This window comes from Anabrus simplex, chromosome 10 (genome assembly GCF_040414725.1).
Source record: "Anabrus simplex isolate iqAnaSimp1 chromosome 10, ASM4041472v1, whole genome shotgun sequence".
NCBI classification, from domain to species: Eukaryota; Metazoa; Arthropoda; class Insecta; order Orthoptera; family Tettigoniidae; genus Anabrus; species Anabrus simplex.
The window spans coordinates 131,473,196-131,491,765 of NC_090274.1; the positions used below are offsets into that span (position 1 = coordinate 131,473,196).

At 39.9% G+C, this 18,570-nt stretch overlaps 1 protein-coding gene and 1 long non-coding RNA gene across 2 annotated transcripts in view; one reads left to right on the forward strand and one right to left on the reverse strand.

Annotated features, from left to right (window-relative positions):
* LOC136882336 (uncharacterized) overlaps window positions 1-3,226 on the forward strand; it is a 354,206-nt gene extending 350,980 nt beyond the window's left edge. The window contains exon 6 of the mRNA XM_067154927.2: window positions 2,030-3,226. Within this exon, the coding sequence (XP_067011028.2) occupies window positions 2,030-2,448 (419 nt within the window). The 3' untranslated portion in view covers window positions 2,449-3,226. The remainder of the gene's footprint in view (window positions 1-2,029) is intronic.
* Window positions 3,227-4,322: 1,096 nt separating this feature from the next.
* On the reverse strand, window positions 4,323-6,349 carry LOC137502437 (uncharacterized). Its single transcript, XR_011018802.1, has 3 exons — window positions 6,284-6,349; window positions 6,208-6,245; window positions 4,323-6,157 (listed from the first exon to the last, which is right to left on the reverse strand). It is a non-coding gene; the product is annotated as an uncharacterized lncRNA (long non-coding RNA).
* Between the last annotated feature and the right edge of the window lie 12,221 nt (window positions 6,350-18,570).

Sequence of the window (18,570 nt, forward strand, 5' to 3'; positions counted from 1 at the left end):
TATATGGATGAAAATACACAGTAGAGTTGGACATTTTGACAACAACCAATGGCATGATATCAAATTTATATAAATTGGCTACAATTTAAAATTCTTTATATGTTCATCAAACAGTATTATAGGGCGTCCTGAATACTTAATTACTCCTGACGTCCAGAGTTCACTTACGTTGTAAGATTCAAGAACTTGGGTTTCGATTATTAAATGTTCTCAGATGCATAGCTGTCGATTCTGCCCATCACTACTTTTGTCTTGTTTTTGAATGTCATGCTGTATGCCAGGGCAAGGGAACTTACAAACTCGTGAATGAAAGAAGGTTTGGAAATTGTTCTATGTTTTGACTAAAATTATTAGGATTAACGTGATGTACAGTTTCCTTGGTAAGTTGTATTCTACGTACGGTACTGGTAACAGTACCTCCATTTCTTCGTTGTATGAAGATAGAAATCATGCCAAAAGGAAAAGCAGCTCCACCAGTTGAACCAGTCATAAAGCCTGTGCGCTGCGGCAGCTGCCTCAGTCGAACGTATCCTTCCTGGGTTATCTGGTAACCATGTTCTGGGTGGCATGAGTGAGTTCTGCCACTGTAATGTTTCTCGTAGTGTTTTCTCTCAATGTGTGAGGATTTGTTCGATGCCCTTTTTCTTTCAATTTACCCCACAAGTTAAAGAGGGAGAAATACACCTGCACTGATCACTCTGTTTGCAAACACTTCCGAAATTGCAAGAAGGGCGCCTTCTGCTGTATGAGCAGGGCATGTATCTTGTTGAAACCTCCCACGCAATTCTTCTTCTTCTTCTGTTAACTGATGGAAGAATGGTGTCAAAGTGTCTTCTTAGTACCTCTCTGCGTTTACTGTTGTCTTGAAATGAAAAGGCCTATTTATTCATCTTGCACTAACAGCACACCAAACACCAGCATCTTGGAAAGCCCACTGCTACACTATGGTGAAATGCTGATAATTTCATGATTGAAAAGTCCTAAAGATCTAAAATGTGTTCAATATTTGCAATTGATGGAATTAAATAACGGTTTCCTTGTGGGAACTTAATTTTTGACCATTAGCATTTTCTGCACACCAATAGCGAAAGTTATGACTTTAACAGGACCATTAAGGTGAAACAAAACTTTAACACGTTCCGTGCGGTTCGGGTCACCATGTGCCCCGAAACATGTTACTCTTATCCGTCGGTGCGAACTTCCCAGAATTGCGAAGTAACTACGTCCTAGTTATGAATTTCCGTTAACTAATGGCAACATAGTGTTCCAATTGAAGTGAAGGATCGAGGCATACTGTTAGTTCTGATCGGCCCACCGGTGACCCAATTATTTCCGGGGTCATTTCTGTTTCACGCAATTGTTGAATCGGAACACTGTGGCACAGGTAAATACGCTGGAATGTCTCCTCAACAATAACGCACACAACAAGTGCACATGCATGGTTTAGGATGTCATACTAGGGAGTAAACAAAGTCAAATTCGTCAGGTCACCGGTGACCCGAACCGATTATAACTAAAGGCAGCATCGGGTCACCGGTGGGCCGATACGACGTAACATTAAGTCATCGAAATTCACTGCCGCAGGGAACGTGTTAACATAGGAAAAAACGGTGCAGCATTGATACCTGTCTCAACATATTAACAGCTGAAATTCATATTGGCGACTGATGCTTGCCAGGTCGAACACGTGCAGGCTTCTTGCAAGGTCGAGTGGTATGCGCACGCCTCCCATACTGTTGCCTACAGATGGGAGGGTTAAAACACCACTTCGACAGTCTTAGTTTATATGATAGACCCTTTATTGCTGCTTTTAGTGCATGGATGAATGCATATCTTGCCGCCCTCACATATAAGTGACAATATCGCCACACTGCCGTAAGCTTCTCGGTGAAAACTGACAGCTCCCGTATTTTAGTAGTAAAATGTTTGGTAACGCTAAGGTCGAATGTAGACTGATTTTTATAGATCTTGGGAAAACTGATCTTAACATTAGTGTCTGTTTCTCTAAAGTTGGTGTCCCTTGTTTCAGGTGAATTTCGGCCAATGACTCCGGAAGAAGAACAGGAGTTTGAGAGACACAAAGCAGAGGCTGAAGCAGCTGGAAAAATAGCTCAGGAGAAAGGGAGGAAGCAGTATGAAGAGGCTATGAGAAATGCCAAAAAAAGCATAGAAGAAGGTCACAGGTTGAGAGCCGCAGCGCAAGAACATGCTAAGAGAATGGAGCAGCAGGCGATGGAGAACATGATGAGAATCAACGCGAACATTCAACATATGATGAGCAACCAGCAGAGGGAGATGGCGCGCCAGTTAGAGGAGGCCGCAGCTGCAAGGGAAAGAGCTCAGGCGGAACATCACAAGATAATCGCGGAGGCTCAGCAAGAGCATGAACGGAGGATGAAGGGATTCCTGCAAAGTTTCCCAAATATTATTGGTGGCCAAGTCTGGTAATCACAACATTGCTGCCTTCGGAATTGGCAGTGGCGAGGCCTGAGGGGAAATTGATCGCAAAACAAGCAAGTCATTAGTATTATTAGTTTAACATGTCATTTCAGCATCTTGGCAGAACCGGTAACACTTGTTCATCTTGGTGGAGAATTAGCAGCGATTGTGAATTGGAAGTGGAGGTCAGTGGGATGGAATATATGTGGGGTTAGACATGACAGTTGACAAAATATCTACAAAAGGGTAAGCTTTTGGTGCTCTCTGAGCAAAGAAACATAAAGATTGACACTTTACTCACTTACTGAAGTAAGAATACTTCGAGATTTTTTGATTCAGTAAAACTTTCACCAGAGGAAGAATACACATGTATTGCAATTAAATAGAGAAAAGTAGTGATCATTGACTACACAGTATGAAAGTAACAGACATGTTGTGTAAGAGAGACTGTGCGGCAAGTGGGTGTCCCTTGCTACGCAATGGTGACCACATTAAAAGCATGAAAATACAGGACACTTGGACTGCCATCTATTATTAGGCTCTATTTAAGATCGGAATTTCTTAACACGAACTGTAGACGTCAAAAAGATTATTATTATTATTATTATTATTATTATTATTATTATTATTATTATTATTATTATTATTATTATTATTTCATTGATAGAGCCAATTGAGCACTACAAGTACACAAGCTACATATACATTTTCTTCTCATAAAGTATTAAATTCGAGGGTTGAAACTTTAATAGTGGTAACTATTTAATTACAAAGGATACAAAAGAAATACATGTTACCGAGATTTATTGTCCTTAAAAGAAGTCACCAGCATTGTGCACAGCGCGCTTTGAGCGATGTGGAAGTCGCAGGATGCCTTTAGGAGCGCCTGTTGTGTTGATAGTTCGAATGGAGTGGTCTACTGGCTGACGAATCTCTGGAACAGTTGTAAAGCAAATGCTAGTAAGTGTTACGTACTATCCACTCATTCCGTATCAATATTGCAATCAAGATAAGAATTAAGTAAAAAAATTCCACCTGATCGATACTTTTATTATTTAACCTTAGGCTAAATTTTGTCATTAAAAATTGCAGTACATGTTTCAATTGCCTGGCAATCATCATCAGCTGCTTATCTTAAAGCTTAGGCGAAAAAGCATAAAACATTTCATAATTAAAATTTGTTGGTAAAGGCCACTTAATGTTGAGGGAGGGTGGGGGAGGGGTATGTTAAAATTAGATATACAAATTAAAAAGCTATTTCTAAACTAAAACTTCCTAAAATTCCTTCTATGGCACTACACTAGTTGTTCATTAGGTTCAGCTGTGTTTCACTCAATGCTCAGTTCACTTGTCTTGATTATACGTTGTCCTTCATGTTTCTATTGCCCGCTAGAACAATTTATGCTGACTATGGTGGAATTTGTTCAGTTTTCATTTAGACGGACAGTTTGAAGTACGACCTGTAACCGGCAGGAAAGATATAATTATTAATTAAAAAGATTTTTGTTTGAGATTCTGTTATCCAAAGAAATTGTACGTATTTGAAAAGAATTGTAAAGGCCGAAACTTACCCCTATTCAATTGTTCATTGTGTAAATTTATTCTAAATCTTTAAAAGATTGGCACGTTTGGTGTGACCTGGTTACGGAGTTCAGAGACAGAAACAAACAAGTAAACTTCGTAACCAGGTCACAACGAACAGTTGAATAGGGGTCGTACTTCAAACTGTCCGTCTAAATGAAAACTGAACAAATTCGACCATAGTCAGCAAAAATTGTTCTAGCGGGCAATAGAAACATGAAGGACAACGTATAATCAAGACAAGTGAACTGAACATTGAGTGAAACACAGCTGAACCTAATGAAGAACTAGTGTAGTGCCATAGAAGGAATTTTAGGAAGTTTTAGTTTGGAAATAGCTTTTTAATTTGTATATCTAATTTTAACATACCCCTCCCCCACCCTCCCTCACCATTAAGTGTCCTTTACCAACAAATTTTAATTATGAAATGCTTTATGCTTTTTCGCCTAAGCTTTAAGATAAGCAGCTGATGATGATTGCCAGGCAATTGAAACATGTACTGCAATTTTTAATGACAAAATTTAGCCTAAGGTTAAATAATAAAAGTATCGATCAGGTGGATTTTTTTTTTTACTTAATTCTTATCTTGCTAGTAGGTGGTTCCATCAACTTAAGACTCAAGTCAGAGTCACAAGGGTTTAAGTCCAGGGAGTATATTGGATGGTACAGCAATTCTCAACTCCATTGAGCGAACAAATCATCCACACCTTATGCTGTATGCGGCCAAGGGTTGCCATGCAAAATGATGGGTGAGTTATGCAGAAAGCTGGTCGCAGGTTGTGTTCCAAAAATGAACAGTAATACTGTGCATTGACGGTCTGCTGTGGAGGAACATAATTCATTAGGATAACAACATCACAGTTGTACACGAGAACAACCATAACTTTCACATTGCTGGTGTTCTGACGAACTTTCCATCTTCATAGTGACCCGTAAAGACCCCATTCCTAAGATTGGCGTTACACTTGTTTCTTGTACGATTTGGACCATGTCTTGTCCGCCGTAAGAAAGCCTCTCTTTCGCGCTCATAGCGCTTCATTTGGTTATGAGCAGGTCGTATCCTAACCATTTCTGCATTTCCGTCAAATCATGCATAACCCATCGTGATGCAGTTTTTCTCATGCCCAGGCGTTCCTTCAGAATGTGAAGCACAGTCTGACGCCTCGGGCCAGCTCAGGAATCGTATGGCATCGATGAGTGCCCAGTAACTACTGTCACTGACACTAGGATGACCTGGCCGACGCATGCCTGTCGCGTCCCCCATTGAAGGGTTTCACCCACTGTGGCACTGTTCTGTGAGGCAATGCAGATTCTCCGCAAGCATCCTGACGACCGCTGGCACATTCAGACTTTATTGTTCCTGTTTCAAAAACTTTGTGACAACACAACATTAGATCGCTGTGTTCCTTCCGCCAGTTCGCAAGCGCATCATGTGCTCTGAGGTAAGGTAGGTATGTAACTAACGTGTACTACCAGCGGCATTATTACGTTCCATTGTATGGACATCTCTACGGCAGTGTTGCCACTATTAAAGTTCCAGTCATATGCGGGAATGGTTTATAAATTATTTTTAAGTACTACCTTGGCAGCTGATTGCGTTGCAGACGTCGTGCTGTGTCATTTGATCTGCTTCGACGAGAGCTATCAGAAAACACCAGAACAACTAAAATTTGACTACAAATATGGAAATTATATGAAGGTACTGAGACTAAAAATTAACACATTTTGGCACACTTCGCTGAAATTTTCCAAATATAAGACAAATAAGTGGAAGAAAGCTGTATGAAACATATGCATGAGGAAACTATAACGTTCGAGTAGGACAGGAAGTACATCTAGAGCCTCTTGTAGAAACAATTGATAACTTCACCTCTCTTCATAAAATTGTGATAACTGTTAAAAATTGTGCAAGAGAAAATTTAAATCAGTAAATAAACCAATGTTAAAAATTTCAACTTGTTCATTATTAGCTAATACAGGAGCACCTGTGCTTAGTGTCTGTTGAACTTGTTCGTTATTAGCTAATAAAGGAGCACCTATGCTTGGCGTCTGTTGAAAAGTTCATTATTAGCTAATACATGAGTACCTGTGCTTGACGTCTGTTGAACTTGTTCGTTGTTAGCTAATACAGGAGCACCTGTGCTTGGCGTCTGTTGAAAAGTTCGTTGTTAGCTAATACAGGAGCACCTGTTGAACTTGTTCGGTATTAGCTAATACAGGAGCACCTGTTGAACTTGTTCGTTATTAGCTAATACAGGAGCACCAGTGCTTGGCGTCTGTTGAAAAGTTCGTTGTTAGCTAATACACGAGCACCTGTTGAACTTGTTCGTTATTAGCTAATACAGGAGCACCTTTGCTTGACTTCTGTTGAACTTGTTCTTTATTAGCTAATACAGGAGCACCTGTGCTTGACGTCTGTTGAACTTGTTCGTTATTAGCTAATATAGGAGCACCTGTGCTTGACGTCTGTTGAACTTGTTCGTTATTAGCTAATACAGGAGCACCTGTGCTTGACTTCTGTTGAACTTGTTCCTTATTAGCTAATACAGGAGCACCTGTGCTTGACTTCTGTTGAACTTGTTCCTTATTAGCTAATACAGGAGCACTTGTGCTTGACGTCTGTTGAACTTGTTCGTTATTAGCTAATACAGGAGCACCTGTGCTTGACGTCTGTTGAACTTGTTCGTTATTAGCTAATACAGGAGCACCTGTGCTTGACGTCTGTTGAACTTGTTCGTTGTTAGCTAATACAGGAGCACCTGTGCTTGGCGTCTGTTGAAAAGTTCGTTGTTAGCTAATACAGGAGCACCTGTTGAACTTGTTCGGTATTAGCTAATACAGGAGCACCTGTTGAACTTGTTCGTTATTAGCTAATACAGGAGCACCAGTGCTTGGCGTCTGTTGAAAAGTTCGTTGTTAGCTAATACACGAGCACCTGTTGAACTTGTTCGTTATTAGCTAATACAGGAGCACCTTTGCTTGACTTCTGTTGAACTTGTTCGTTATTAGCTAATATAGGAGCACCTGTGCTTGACGTCTGTTGAACTTGTTCGTTATTAGCTAATATAGGAGCACCTGTGTTTGGCGTCTGTTGAACTTGTTCTTTATTAGCTAATACAGGAGCACCTGTGCTTGACGTCTGTTGAACTTGTTCGTTATTAGCTAATACAGGAGCACCTGTGCTTGACTTCTGTTGAACTTGTTCTTTATTAGCTAATACAGGAGCACCTGTGCTTGACGTCTGTTGAACTTGTTCGTTATTAGCTAATACAGGAGCACCTGTGCTTGACTTCTGTTGAACTTGTTCCTTATTAGCTAATACAGGAGCACCTGTGCTTGACTTCTGTTGAACTTGTTCCTTATTAGCTAATACAGGAGCACTTGTGCTTGACGTCTGTTGAACTTGTTCGTTATTAGCTAATACAGGAGTACTTGTGCTTGACTTCTGTTGAACTTGTTCCTTATTAGCTAATACAGGAGCACTTGTGCTTGACGTCTGTTGAACTTGTTCCTTATTAGCTAATACAGGAGCACTTGTGCTTGACTTCTGTTGAACTTGTTCCTTATTAGCTAATACAGGAGCACTTGTGCTTGACTTCTGTTGAACTTGTTCCTTATTAGCTAATACAGGAGCACTTGTGCTTGACTTCTGTTGAACTTGTTCCTTATTAGCTAATACAGGAGCACCTGTTGAACTTGTTCCTTATTAGCTAATACAGGAGCACTTGTGCTTGACTTCTGTTGAACTTGTTCCTTATTAGCTAATACAGGAGTACTTGTGCTTGACTTCTGTTGAACTTGTTCCTTATTAGCTAATACAGGAGCACTTGTGCTTGACTTCTGTTGAACTTGTTCCTTATTAGCTAATCCAGGAGTAACTGTGCTTGACTTCTGTTGAACTTGTTCCTTATTAACTAATACAGGAGCACCTGTGCTTGGCGTCAGGGTGCGAAATCAGAAAATAATGGTGGGGTGGTTGAGAAGGATCATAAGGCTTAACTACTAGTGCTTATTTCAGGCAGTGCCCAGTAGGGGAGGGCTATTTAATTCCCTGTAAATAAATTACCCCCTCTCACAGGAAAATGTACATTTTAGATCTTTTTTAGTTGAATTCTGTTGTTATAACAAAAATGATAATTATTGGAAAGTTGTTCCTTATAGGTAATTACATTTTTCTGTTAGTCATTACACAGTTCCATAATAATACTCGTAGCAAGTAGGCACTTCGAAATTGGTGCATTTTCACTGAATCCCTATGCGTATTTGATGGAAAAAGTCAATGCGCATTTCGGAAATCTGAGCATTTATCTCTCTCTCTCTCTCTCTCTCTCCCTCCCTCCCTCCCTAATCACGGCTGGTGGCAGACCTTATGAGTTGCAATGTTGAGCAATAGATGCTGGATTGTTATACACATTGTGAGCATGGAATCCTATAGCAACAAAGGGAGTAGAACTGTAAACAAAATTCAACTTAATAAACTAAATAAAAGATACAATTAATAATCATAGAGTGTACTAAATATTGTATAGTCCATCCTATCTTTGTACCACAGCCCCAAGGTACGAAACATGCCCCCAGAAGATTTTTTTCTGAAATAAATCGTGCTAACTACCAGTGCACTAATTTGGAAAATCATAAGTGAAAAATAAAAAGAAGGCGATTGAATGAATGAAGCGCGTAACTGACACTGAGGAAATAAAATGTGCCAGCTGGTGAGGCCTATTGCACTCCTCTCGACAATGATTAATGAAAGAAAGGTGAAGAAATTGTGGAGGAAAGTGTTGCTGGAATGAGAGGTGACAGGAGAAACCTGAATTAAGTTGTCCAGCACTAATCTCTCATGGAGTGATCAGTGTTTCAACCACCGGAGCAATGATGGGAGGCCGACTTCTACCAACTGCGTCATTGAGGTATCTTGGAGAATCTTAAGTCATTTAAAATCTTTAAAATAAAAATGCAGGCCAATTTTAAAGAAAAGGAAATTATTACAAGATAAGAAAGATAATAAAACGAAACTCACCTCAAAGAAAAATTCTGAGGTTGTATTTCTCCTTGCTGCTGTTTTTCAATGAGTAGCGTTGGTCTGCCAAGTGATGCCCAGAGGTGACGGTAAATGTATCCCACAATCTCAAAGGGGGTCCATTGAGTCATCAGAGCCTGCAAAGTGTTTACCAACAAGCGATTTCTTTTGGTTGAGCAACGCTGAAACCTGGTTCACAAGCGGCGGTTGACGTAGGCACATTAATCCTTTCAAATGAACCAAATCATTTAGAGTTTTAGAGCCTATCTTATACTCCCTCGATCGCGATACCACAGTATCACCATCCAAATCGAACAACTCAGCTGCTTTATATACATAAGAATTGCCATACAAACCACTCATATCACTACTTGTTTCTTTTTCGAACACTGCAAAGCACTTCAGTACTTCAATTGAAGGAAATCTTCTTTCTACTTCATCTACTAAACCCTGAATTATTTGTCTTCTTACTCTGTCAAACTCTGTCTTTTCATCCTCCTCAGAATCTCATTTGCAAAATGTTAAATACTATTCCTTGGAAATAGTCAAATAAACATAGTCTTTCGCGCACTTTTCTTTAAGGGTCTGTATTGTAGAATTAAGCTTGTTTTTGATTTCACCATAGGAAACCGATTCCTTTTGCATTGTTGTACTTAAAAGGGACAAAACACACGATACATCTAACAGGAAACCCAACAATAGAATATTTTTTTCTCTCCGACAACTTTCTGTACAGCCCTGCAAATTTACAACTATCTTTACTCAACACTTCACTGTTTTCAGATTCACGGATTAGGTACTCCATGATGCAAGGGAAGTCTTTGAAAACTGCCAATTAACAGTCCTTCTCACTTGAAATCCAATAAATTTGGAAGAGTTTTTTTTTACTTTCAAGAACCCTGAAACACCTGTGACTGCCGCAATATGTCTCAGTTCAGCAGCTGCAGAAAGTCTACTGAAAAGTTTATAAAGTTTGTCTAGTACGCATTCAAAATTATGAACAGCATTCACAATACCAAAATCTTGTTCTGAAACAGGGTCCATTCTATGAGCCATACAATGCACGCTGATCAAGTGTGGAGATATGTTCCTCCTGATTCTAGCAGCAAAACCTTCATTTCGGCCAGTTAACACTCTGCAGTTCCGACCGAACCAACCCCCCCCCCCCCCCCCCCCCAAGTTTGTTTTTGAGCATTTCTACATCTGTATCATCTTCAGAAAAGGCTTGGACAATTTTCTCTTCCAGCGACTTAGCATCCGCATTTTGAACAGGTACCAGCTTATAGAAACAGCAGCACCGAGCTCGATAGCTGCAGTCGCTTAAGTGCGGCCAGTATCCAGTATTCGGGAGATAGTAGGTTCGAACCCCACTGTCGGCAGCCCTGAAAATGGTTTTACGTGGTTTCCCATTTTCACACCAGGCAAATGCTGGGGCTGTACCTTAATTAAGGCCACGGCCGCTTCCTTCCCACTCCTAGCCCTTTCCTGTCCCATCGTCGCCATAAGACCTATCTGTGTCGGTGCGACGTAAAGCAATTAACAAAAAAAAAGAAACAGCAGCAAGCGTCATTCTGTTTGTCAATGTACGTAAGGTACAAAATCAAATGTTTTTCAGAAAATCTATCCGTAGACTTGTCCACTAAATTGAAAAACAGTTGGTCACTTTGATGAAATTCACTAATTTTAAACGTAATTGTTCCGCAATAAAATTGGTCATTGCCGCCGCAGTCTTGTCTGTGTCCAAGCTCCGGATGATCACGGACACTCCACTCTCTTTTCGCTGCTACATAAACTGACCTTAACACTTTAACAGTTGTATCTAACTTTTCCTTTCGACTTTTAATAAACAAATCACGAGCACTCGCTTCAAGAACCTGTTTCTTACACATTTCATCCTGCTGCACAGAGTGAGAATGAATTATGCTATTTTCATGTTTATAAACAGTGTCCAGATTCTTCTTCTTTTTTTTTCCGCATTACACCGTCTTTTGCCCAAGGTAAATCATTACATGAAGTTCCTACCATTTTGCACACGTGTTGATGTTTAACATACACACTACTCATCATTACTTGACAGTCTTTTTCATTGGTAGTAAACAGCAACCAGGCTCGATTTTTCTGCCAAGACGTTAAAATCTTCTCGGTTGCTACCAGCGTTGATGATCCTGGATTATCTTCATTGCTGCATTCGACATTGTACTCGCTGTGTAAAGGACATTCCGCAGGCACCTTATGTAACACTTCATCACATTTAGGTTTTTTATTGGATTTTTCCTGCACATCATCTTCATGTGTCACTGATTGAACTTGTGTCGTGACTGGTAGTGACTGTTTATTATCATTACCAGTTTTAAAGAAGTTAGTAATTAAACTATTCTTACTTTTTACTGCACGTTTCATTTCTAGAATCTCAACCTCGACCGTACAGATTGCAGACTGGTGCCAATGGCGGGTTTGGCAGCAAGCTCAGCTAAAATCCAGACGGGAGGGATGTTCTACAGAGTAAGAGAGAAGTCGGTGCAGCGAAGGAGAAAAATAGAAAATCGTCTGAGAGGTTTAATGAGAGACTGTCCCTTTCCTAAGAAAGGCCAGGCTAGGCGCGGTTTGTCCGGATTTATTGCTTTATTAGTAGAAGCTTCCTTTACCAGGGCTAAATTCTGACTGAACGAATTTGTCAATTTGTACACTCCTTAGTGTATATTGTCCTATTGGCTATCTATCGCACACTCACCCTCTCTAAGAAGTACAGGAGTGGTGTACGCTCGAGCTGCTTATTTTTGCCCGGGTTTCAGATGGTCCTGCCAGATTGTGCTGCAGGTGCAGAGTTGCCACTGCTATGTTGCTTCATTGCTCAAGGTCCTGCAGTCATTTTATTATTTCTATATTCTGTGTATTATTGGCAAGGTTTTTATGAAAATATGTACAGCAGGAATATTCACTTCAGTAATATATGTGTTATATATTTTCCTCATTACTTTATAATGAATGATTCCCCCCTGGCAATTTTAGTGGGGGCAACCTCTGAGATAAAATTGTCGGTCGGGGGAAAGCCCCTCCCCCGCGATTTCGCACCCTGCCTGGCGTTGTTGAACTTGTTCCTTATTAGCTAATAAAGGAGCACCTGTGTTTGGCGTCTGTTGAAGTTGTTCTTTATTAGCTAATATAGGAGCACCTGTGTTTGGCGTCTGTTGAACTTGTTCTTTATTAGCTAACACAGGAGCACCTGTGTTTGGCGTCTGTTGAACTTGTTCTTTATTAGCTAATAAAGGAGCACCTGTGCTTGGCGTCTGTTGAAGTTGTTCTTTATTAGCTAATATAGGAGCACCTGTGTTTGGCGTCTGTTGAACTTGTTCTTTATTAGCTAATAAAGGAGCACCTGTGCTTGGCGTCTGTTGAAGTTGTTCTTTATTAGCTAATATAGGAGCACCTGTGCTTGACATCTGTTGAACTTGTTCTTTATTAGCTAACACAGGAGTACCTGTGCTTGACATCTGTTGAACTTGTTCTTTATTAGCTAATATAGGAGCACCTGTGCTTGACATCTGTTGAACTTGTTCCTTATTAGCTAATATAGGAGCACTTGTGCTTGACTTCTGTTGAACTTGTTCTTTATTAGCTAACACAGGAGCACCTGTGCTTGACATCTGTTGAACTTGTTCATTATTAGCTAACACAGGAGCACCTGTGCTTGACATCTGTTGAACTTGTTCTTTATTAGCTAATATAGGAGCACCTGTGCTTGACATCTGTTGAACTTGTTTGTTATTAGCTAATACAGGAGCAGCTGTGCTTGACATCTGTTGAACTTGTTCTTTATTAGCTAATATAGGATCACCTGTGTTTGGCGTCTGTTGAACTTGTTCTTTATTAGCTAACACAGGAGCACCTGTGCTTGACATCTGTTGAACTTGTTCCTTATTAGCTAATACAGGAGCACTTGTGCTTGACATCTGTTGAACTTGTTCCTTATTAGCTAATACAGGAGCACCTGTGCTTGACATCTGAGCACCTGTGCTTGACATCTGTTGAACTTGTTCTTTATTAGCTAATACAGGAGCACTTGTGCTTGACATCTGTTGAACTTGTTCGTTATTAGCTAATACAGGAGCAGCTGTGCTTGACATCTGTTGAACTTGTTCTTTATTAGCTAATATAGGATCACCTGTGTTTGGCGTCTGTTGAACTTGTTCTTTATTAGCTAACACAGGAGCACCTGTGCTTGACATCTGTTGAACTTGTTCCTTATTAGCTAATACAGGAGCACTTGTGCTTGACATCTGTTGAACTTGTTCCTTATTAGCTAATACAGGAGCACTTGTGCTTGACATCTGTTGAACTTGTTCCTTATTAGCTAATACAGGAGCACCTGTGCTTGACATCTGAGCACCTGTGCTTGACATCTGTTGAACTTGTTCCTTATTAGCTAATACAGGAGCACCTGTGCTTGACATCTGAGCACCTGTGCTTGACATCTGTTGAACTTGTTCCTTATTAGCTAATACAGGAGCACCTGTGTTTGACATCTCAGCACCTGTGCTTGATGTCTGTTGAACTTGTTCTTTATTAGCTAATACAGGGGCACCTGTGTTTGACATCTGAGCACTTGTGCTTGACATCTGTTGAACTTGTTTGTTATTAGCTAATATAGGAGCACCTGTGCTTGACATCAGTTGAACTTGTTCTTTATTAGCTAATATAGGAGCACCTGTGCTTGACATCTGTTGAACTTGTTCTTTATTAGCTAATACAGGAGCACCTGTGCTTGACATCTGTTGAACTTGTTCCTTATTAGCTAATACAGGAGCACCTGTGCTTGACATCTGAGCACCTGTGCTTGACATCTGTTGAACTTGTTCTTTATTAGCTAATATAGGAGCACTTGTGCTTGACGTCTGTTGAACTTGTTCTTTATTAGCTAATATAGGAGCACCTGTGCTTGACATCTGTTGAACTTGTTCCTTATTAGCTAATACAGGAGCACCTTTGCTTGACATCTGAGCACCTGTGCTTGACATCTGTTGAACTTGTTCTTTATTAGCTAATACAGGAGCACCTGTGCTTGACATCTGTTGAACTTGTTCCTTATTAGCTAATACAGGGGTACCTGTGCTTGACATCTGTTGAACTTGTTCGTTATTAGCGAATACAGGAGCACCTGTGGGTGGCCAAAGTTGAACATTTCAGGTTTTTCACTTAAAAAGGGACCATGTAACAGCCCAATGCATGTGTAAAGAGCTTGTAGCCAAAATATTGTTGGAAGTTGTATTTAGAACAACATAGAAATGGAGCTGGTTGTATCAGTAAACAAAATATTATTAAAACATGTTGAAGTGTCACTTTTCTTTACTAGAAACAGTTGACTTGACTGTAATAAGCTAACTTTATAAACTTAATACGTAGACTTTCACAACCACTAAATGACGTGATATTAGGTCCCGTATTGTTAATAATCTGCTAATGCATTTTGATCCTGCGCCCAGTATCGTAACTGTCACTCCACAGAACCAGATTCAAGATAGAAACACCCTGTTATAATTCCAGGGCCTCCAGAGTTAAGGAAATGATCTACTCATTTTATAGCCGTCACTTTTGTTAACATTATTTGGGTATTTAGTAGTTTCCATCACCTCACGACTGATTGGGTATAACATGTTTCTTTTTATAAGTGAGATAAGTGCATAAAAAATTATTTGGGTGATCATTGTCTATGGCATGTTCTGCCACTGCAGACTTCTCATTTTCAACGCAACTTCTGTCTTTTATGAAGAGAAACATTTTATATATAGAATCATTCGTGAGGATAGAAATTGCCAAACACCTGAATTATTTCAACAAGGGTGATGGCTATATACTGGGTACTAACTCGTCATCTCGCCCTGCTTTATCGTGAGTCTGATTGCTATGGAGTGACAGCTGCCATTACACTACTTGTTATTGGTCTGAAGACTATCCCCAAATTAATTATTCGTAAGTAACTTTCTAAAGATTTCAGTTGATAATAGTAGAATGCAAAAGGAAGAAAGACTTAGAACCTTTAGTTATATTGACAAAACATGTTTATGATGTTAACTGGCAGATACCTTTGTGGAAAGTTAAATATTTCTCAGACTTCCTGGATTAAAGGCGTAGAGTTTCTTGTAAGGAACTCATCTATTAATGATCCTTCTGCCTCGATCTCCCGCAACATTGCAAAAAGTAGAAGGTGTCCAGGGCATTCAGGTCATGCGGGTCTGGGCATTAAAGGGGTATGGCAGACTCCTCACGAGAAATAGAAATAATGTACCTATATCTTGCCTAATGTCAATCCGTAAGGAAATGTTCAGGTCGATTTTGTAGAATTAGTTGAAATAGTTGTTGTTTTACAATTTTACGCATAGAAATTGTGCACCTATCAACAGAGCTGTAAACAACACGACACGTTCCTCACCAAAGAAACCTGCAACAAAAATAACTGTAGCAGTGAAAATTGATACCTACCAAAATACCATATTTTAGTTAGAAAATGATAGTTTCTTGTTGTGCAGTGCACTTGAGATCGTATCCTGCAATAATTTTGCAGCTTTAATGACCACATTTATTTGAGAACAGTGTTTAACGCCAATAAGAACTTTGTGTATACTCCCTGCCATGTAACCGTATACACTAGGGTACAAACTTACACTTTCTTCCCTGTTAATACTGAAGGTGTTCTAATTGTTGTGTCACTAACCATACACACTACTTGCTCATACGACACCTTACAGTTACTGTTGGCCCTATACAGTTGTGGTTTATTTGCCTCTGCGGTATTCTTAAAATCACTAGTGTTACATTTGCGGGTATAGTCAAAGCATATTTTCTTTTTCTGTGGGATTGTAAATCTGTTTGGTTGATACCAGGTAAGTAGAATTGTGGCGTGTTCGAATGAGTCGGTGTGGTATGACAGACTATACAGTCTTACTTCGTCCATTTCGTGTGTATCGACTTCAATCAGGATCACGCCATCACTCACAACTTCACTGAAAGTGCGCGCTCAGAGTATTCAACCAGCACAGGAAGCACGTCGAATGAATCTCTCACTTGGACATCTGCTGCGCTGTGCTAAGGAAGGGATGTGTTACTGTCACTAGTAGTCGCTGCATGGTGTCATCGCTTCGAACCCGAGCCGAAACGATGAAGTCTCCAGTGGAAGCATGCAGGCTCGCCACCACCCAAAATATCCAATGTGAGGTAAATATGGCTCTGAGAGGCAAATGAATTACCTCAGACACCGACATGAAGCAGCCCCAGGAATTGTTCACCGCGTTGTGTTGCAGTGGGACAAGTGCCTGGGTTTTCATTTTATAGCCTCCGACTTGTTTCTTTTTGAATGGCCTCATAAATTTGATAACGGAAGTTGAGACATTGATTAGTTATAAGAAATGGGACACAGATCCATTCTTAGTTTTCAATTTTCATTGAAATGTTTTGTACTGAAGTATTTTTATTTGTAAATGTCGTTGCTTACTATGTTTCTAGGCATCTATCTTCTTTGTAAGACTTGTGTGACAACTTGTTTCTAAACTTGTCTTTCTGCTCAATTATTTATCCGACTTCATGGCTGAATGGTTAGCGTTGAGGCCTTCATTTCAGGGGGTTCCAGTTTCGAGTCCCGGCCGAGTTAATAATGTGTGATTTTATCTTCTAGCTAGGGGACTGGGTGTTAATGTTTGTCCCTACACTCTGCTCTTCATATTCAGACAACACACCAGAAACATCCCTCCACATAGGGCACCCGGCCGTAAAACATGTCTGTGGCACAGCTCACACTCCCGACACCTTTGACTTCAGCTGCAGCTTGAACTTTTTGAATTTAGGCCTATGTAGTCTTTGACTAGTATATTATCCAAGACCAACTACAATGTATCAGACCGTAATATCAAAACCAAGATGGTGGACGTCGTGGGCGCAGAAGCTGCCGACTAATGAACGTTAGGGTAGCACGCAATAACTTCATTTCCACGATAAACCAACTCACTATTTTCGGATATGTCGGAATTTAGTCCTGCAGGAGTTGTTTTACTTGCAAGTAAATTTACCGACACGAGGCTAACGTATTTGAGTACCTTCAAATACTACCGGACTGAGCCGCAGATAATCAAGCCCGCCAAGTTGGGGTCAAAGGCCAGAGCTTCAACCGTCTGAGCCACTCAGCCCGGCGTCGCATTAAATTACTTGTGTTGATACCACTGAAAGAGTTACACAATATCTGGTTTAATCCGCCAGAAATTACGAAAAGATTTTGCAAACGGTGGTAATTTAACATGATAAATGTAACACCATAGGGAAAATCACTGTTGAACCTATGAAAACGCTTCGCGAATAAGTACTCATCACATATAATCAAATACAATCACACATATTCTGCTAGAATAGATGGACAGTCCCACAGCAAAAGAGAACAACAAGCTGATTATTTCGAAATTCCACTTAGTCAAATAACGTTTTCTCTTAGATTACACTTCGCTGGATCAAAATCAAATCAAATTCAAAAATGGAAATGCATTACAAAACTGTTAAAATGATATTTATAACATCATTTTGAATGTTTAAAAATAATTTAAGGTGCGAAATTCCTCAATTTATTCACTCTCATAAGAAATATGAAACATAACGGGTTGCCTTAGTTTCGAAGTGGTGGACAAATGCTCAGCACTCGATGAAAATGAAGTACACCCGAAATGATTATGCCAGCCCGATGAACAGCCCCGGTGATTTAAGCCTTTCTTACTGGAAACTCTTAAATCGTATGTTGACATATGATATAGCAGCACTTCCAACCATGATGGTAAACTTAGCAATGAAGTGTTCAGACACTAAAGATATAATAGGATTTTCCCCATTGAAGAACACGAGTAAAACAACTCTATTGACTCTAAACAATGATGTCTTTAACCTACATGGACGAGCTTCAATTTGGTGTAGACTGCTTGATAACAGATATCCACAGCATGAATCGAAAGGTATTGGTACAATAAAACCCCTGAGTTACAAACGAAGCTAATCCCTGCAAGTCACTATTTCTTCTGTGTAACAGTGAACAGATTGCTCCATCTGTCACACTATAATTATACACCAAGATGCAGCCAAATGTTCCCGCAGGCAAGCACAGATTCTTTCAAAATACAATTGCATCTAAATCACGCGACACTCTGAAGCACATAGACAGTGAAGAAACATCACCATATCAATTATCATCTATCTAAATGAATTGTTTTCTCGAGGAATTCGAATAGGTCCACCATATAGAATTAGAAAAAATAGTCTTCCCTAATCTCAGACTTACTCTCAGATGACATATGCACACTACTGTTTTGTAGAAATATTCACGATGTATGTTCCTAATCCACTTCTCTCTTAATGTTTTATTCCTTAGAGAACTTAAGAATAGATGTATGAGAGGCATTGCCATAGTTCGATTTAAATCCGGTTCACAACATGATCAAAACAAACATATTCTCACATGACTGCGTATAATTACAGATCCTAGTGACCACTGACCCATATAAATA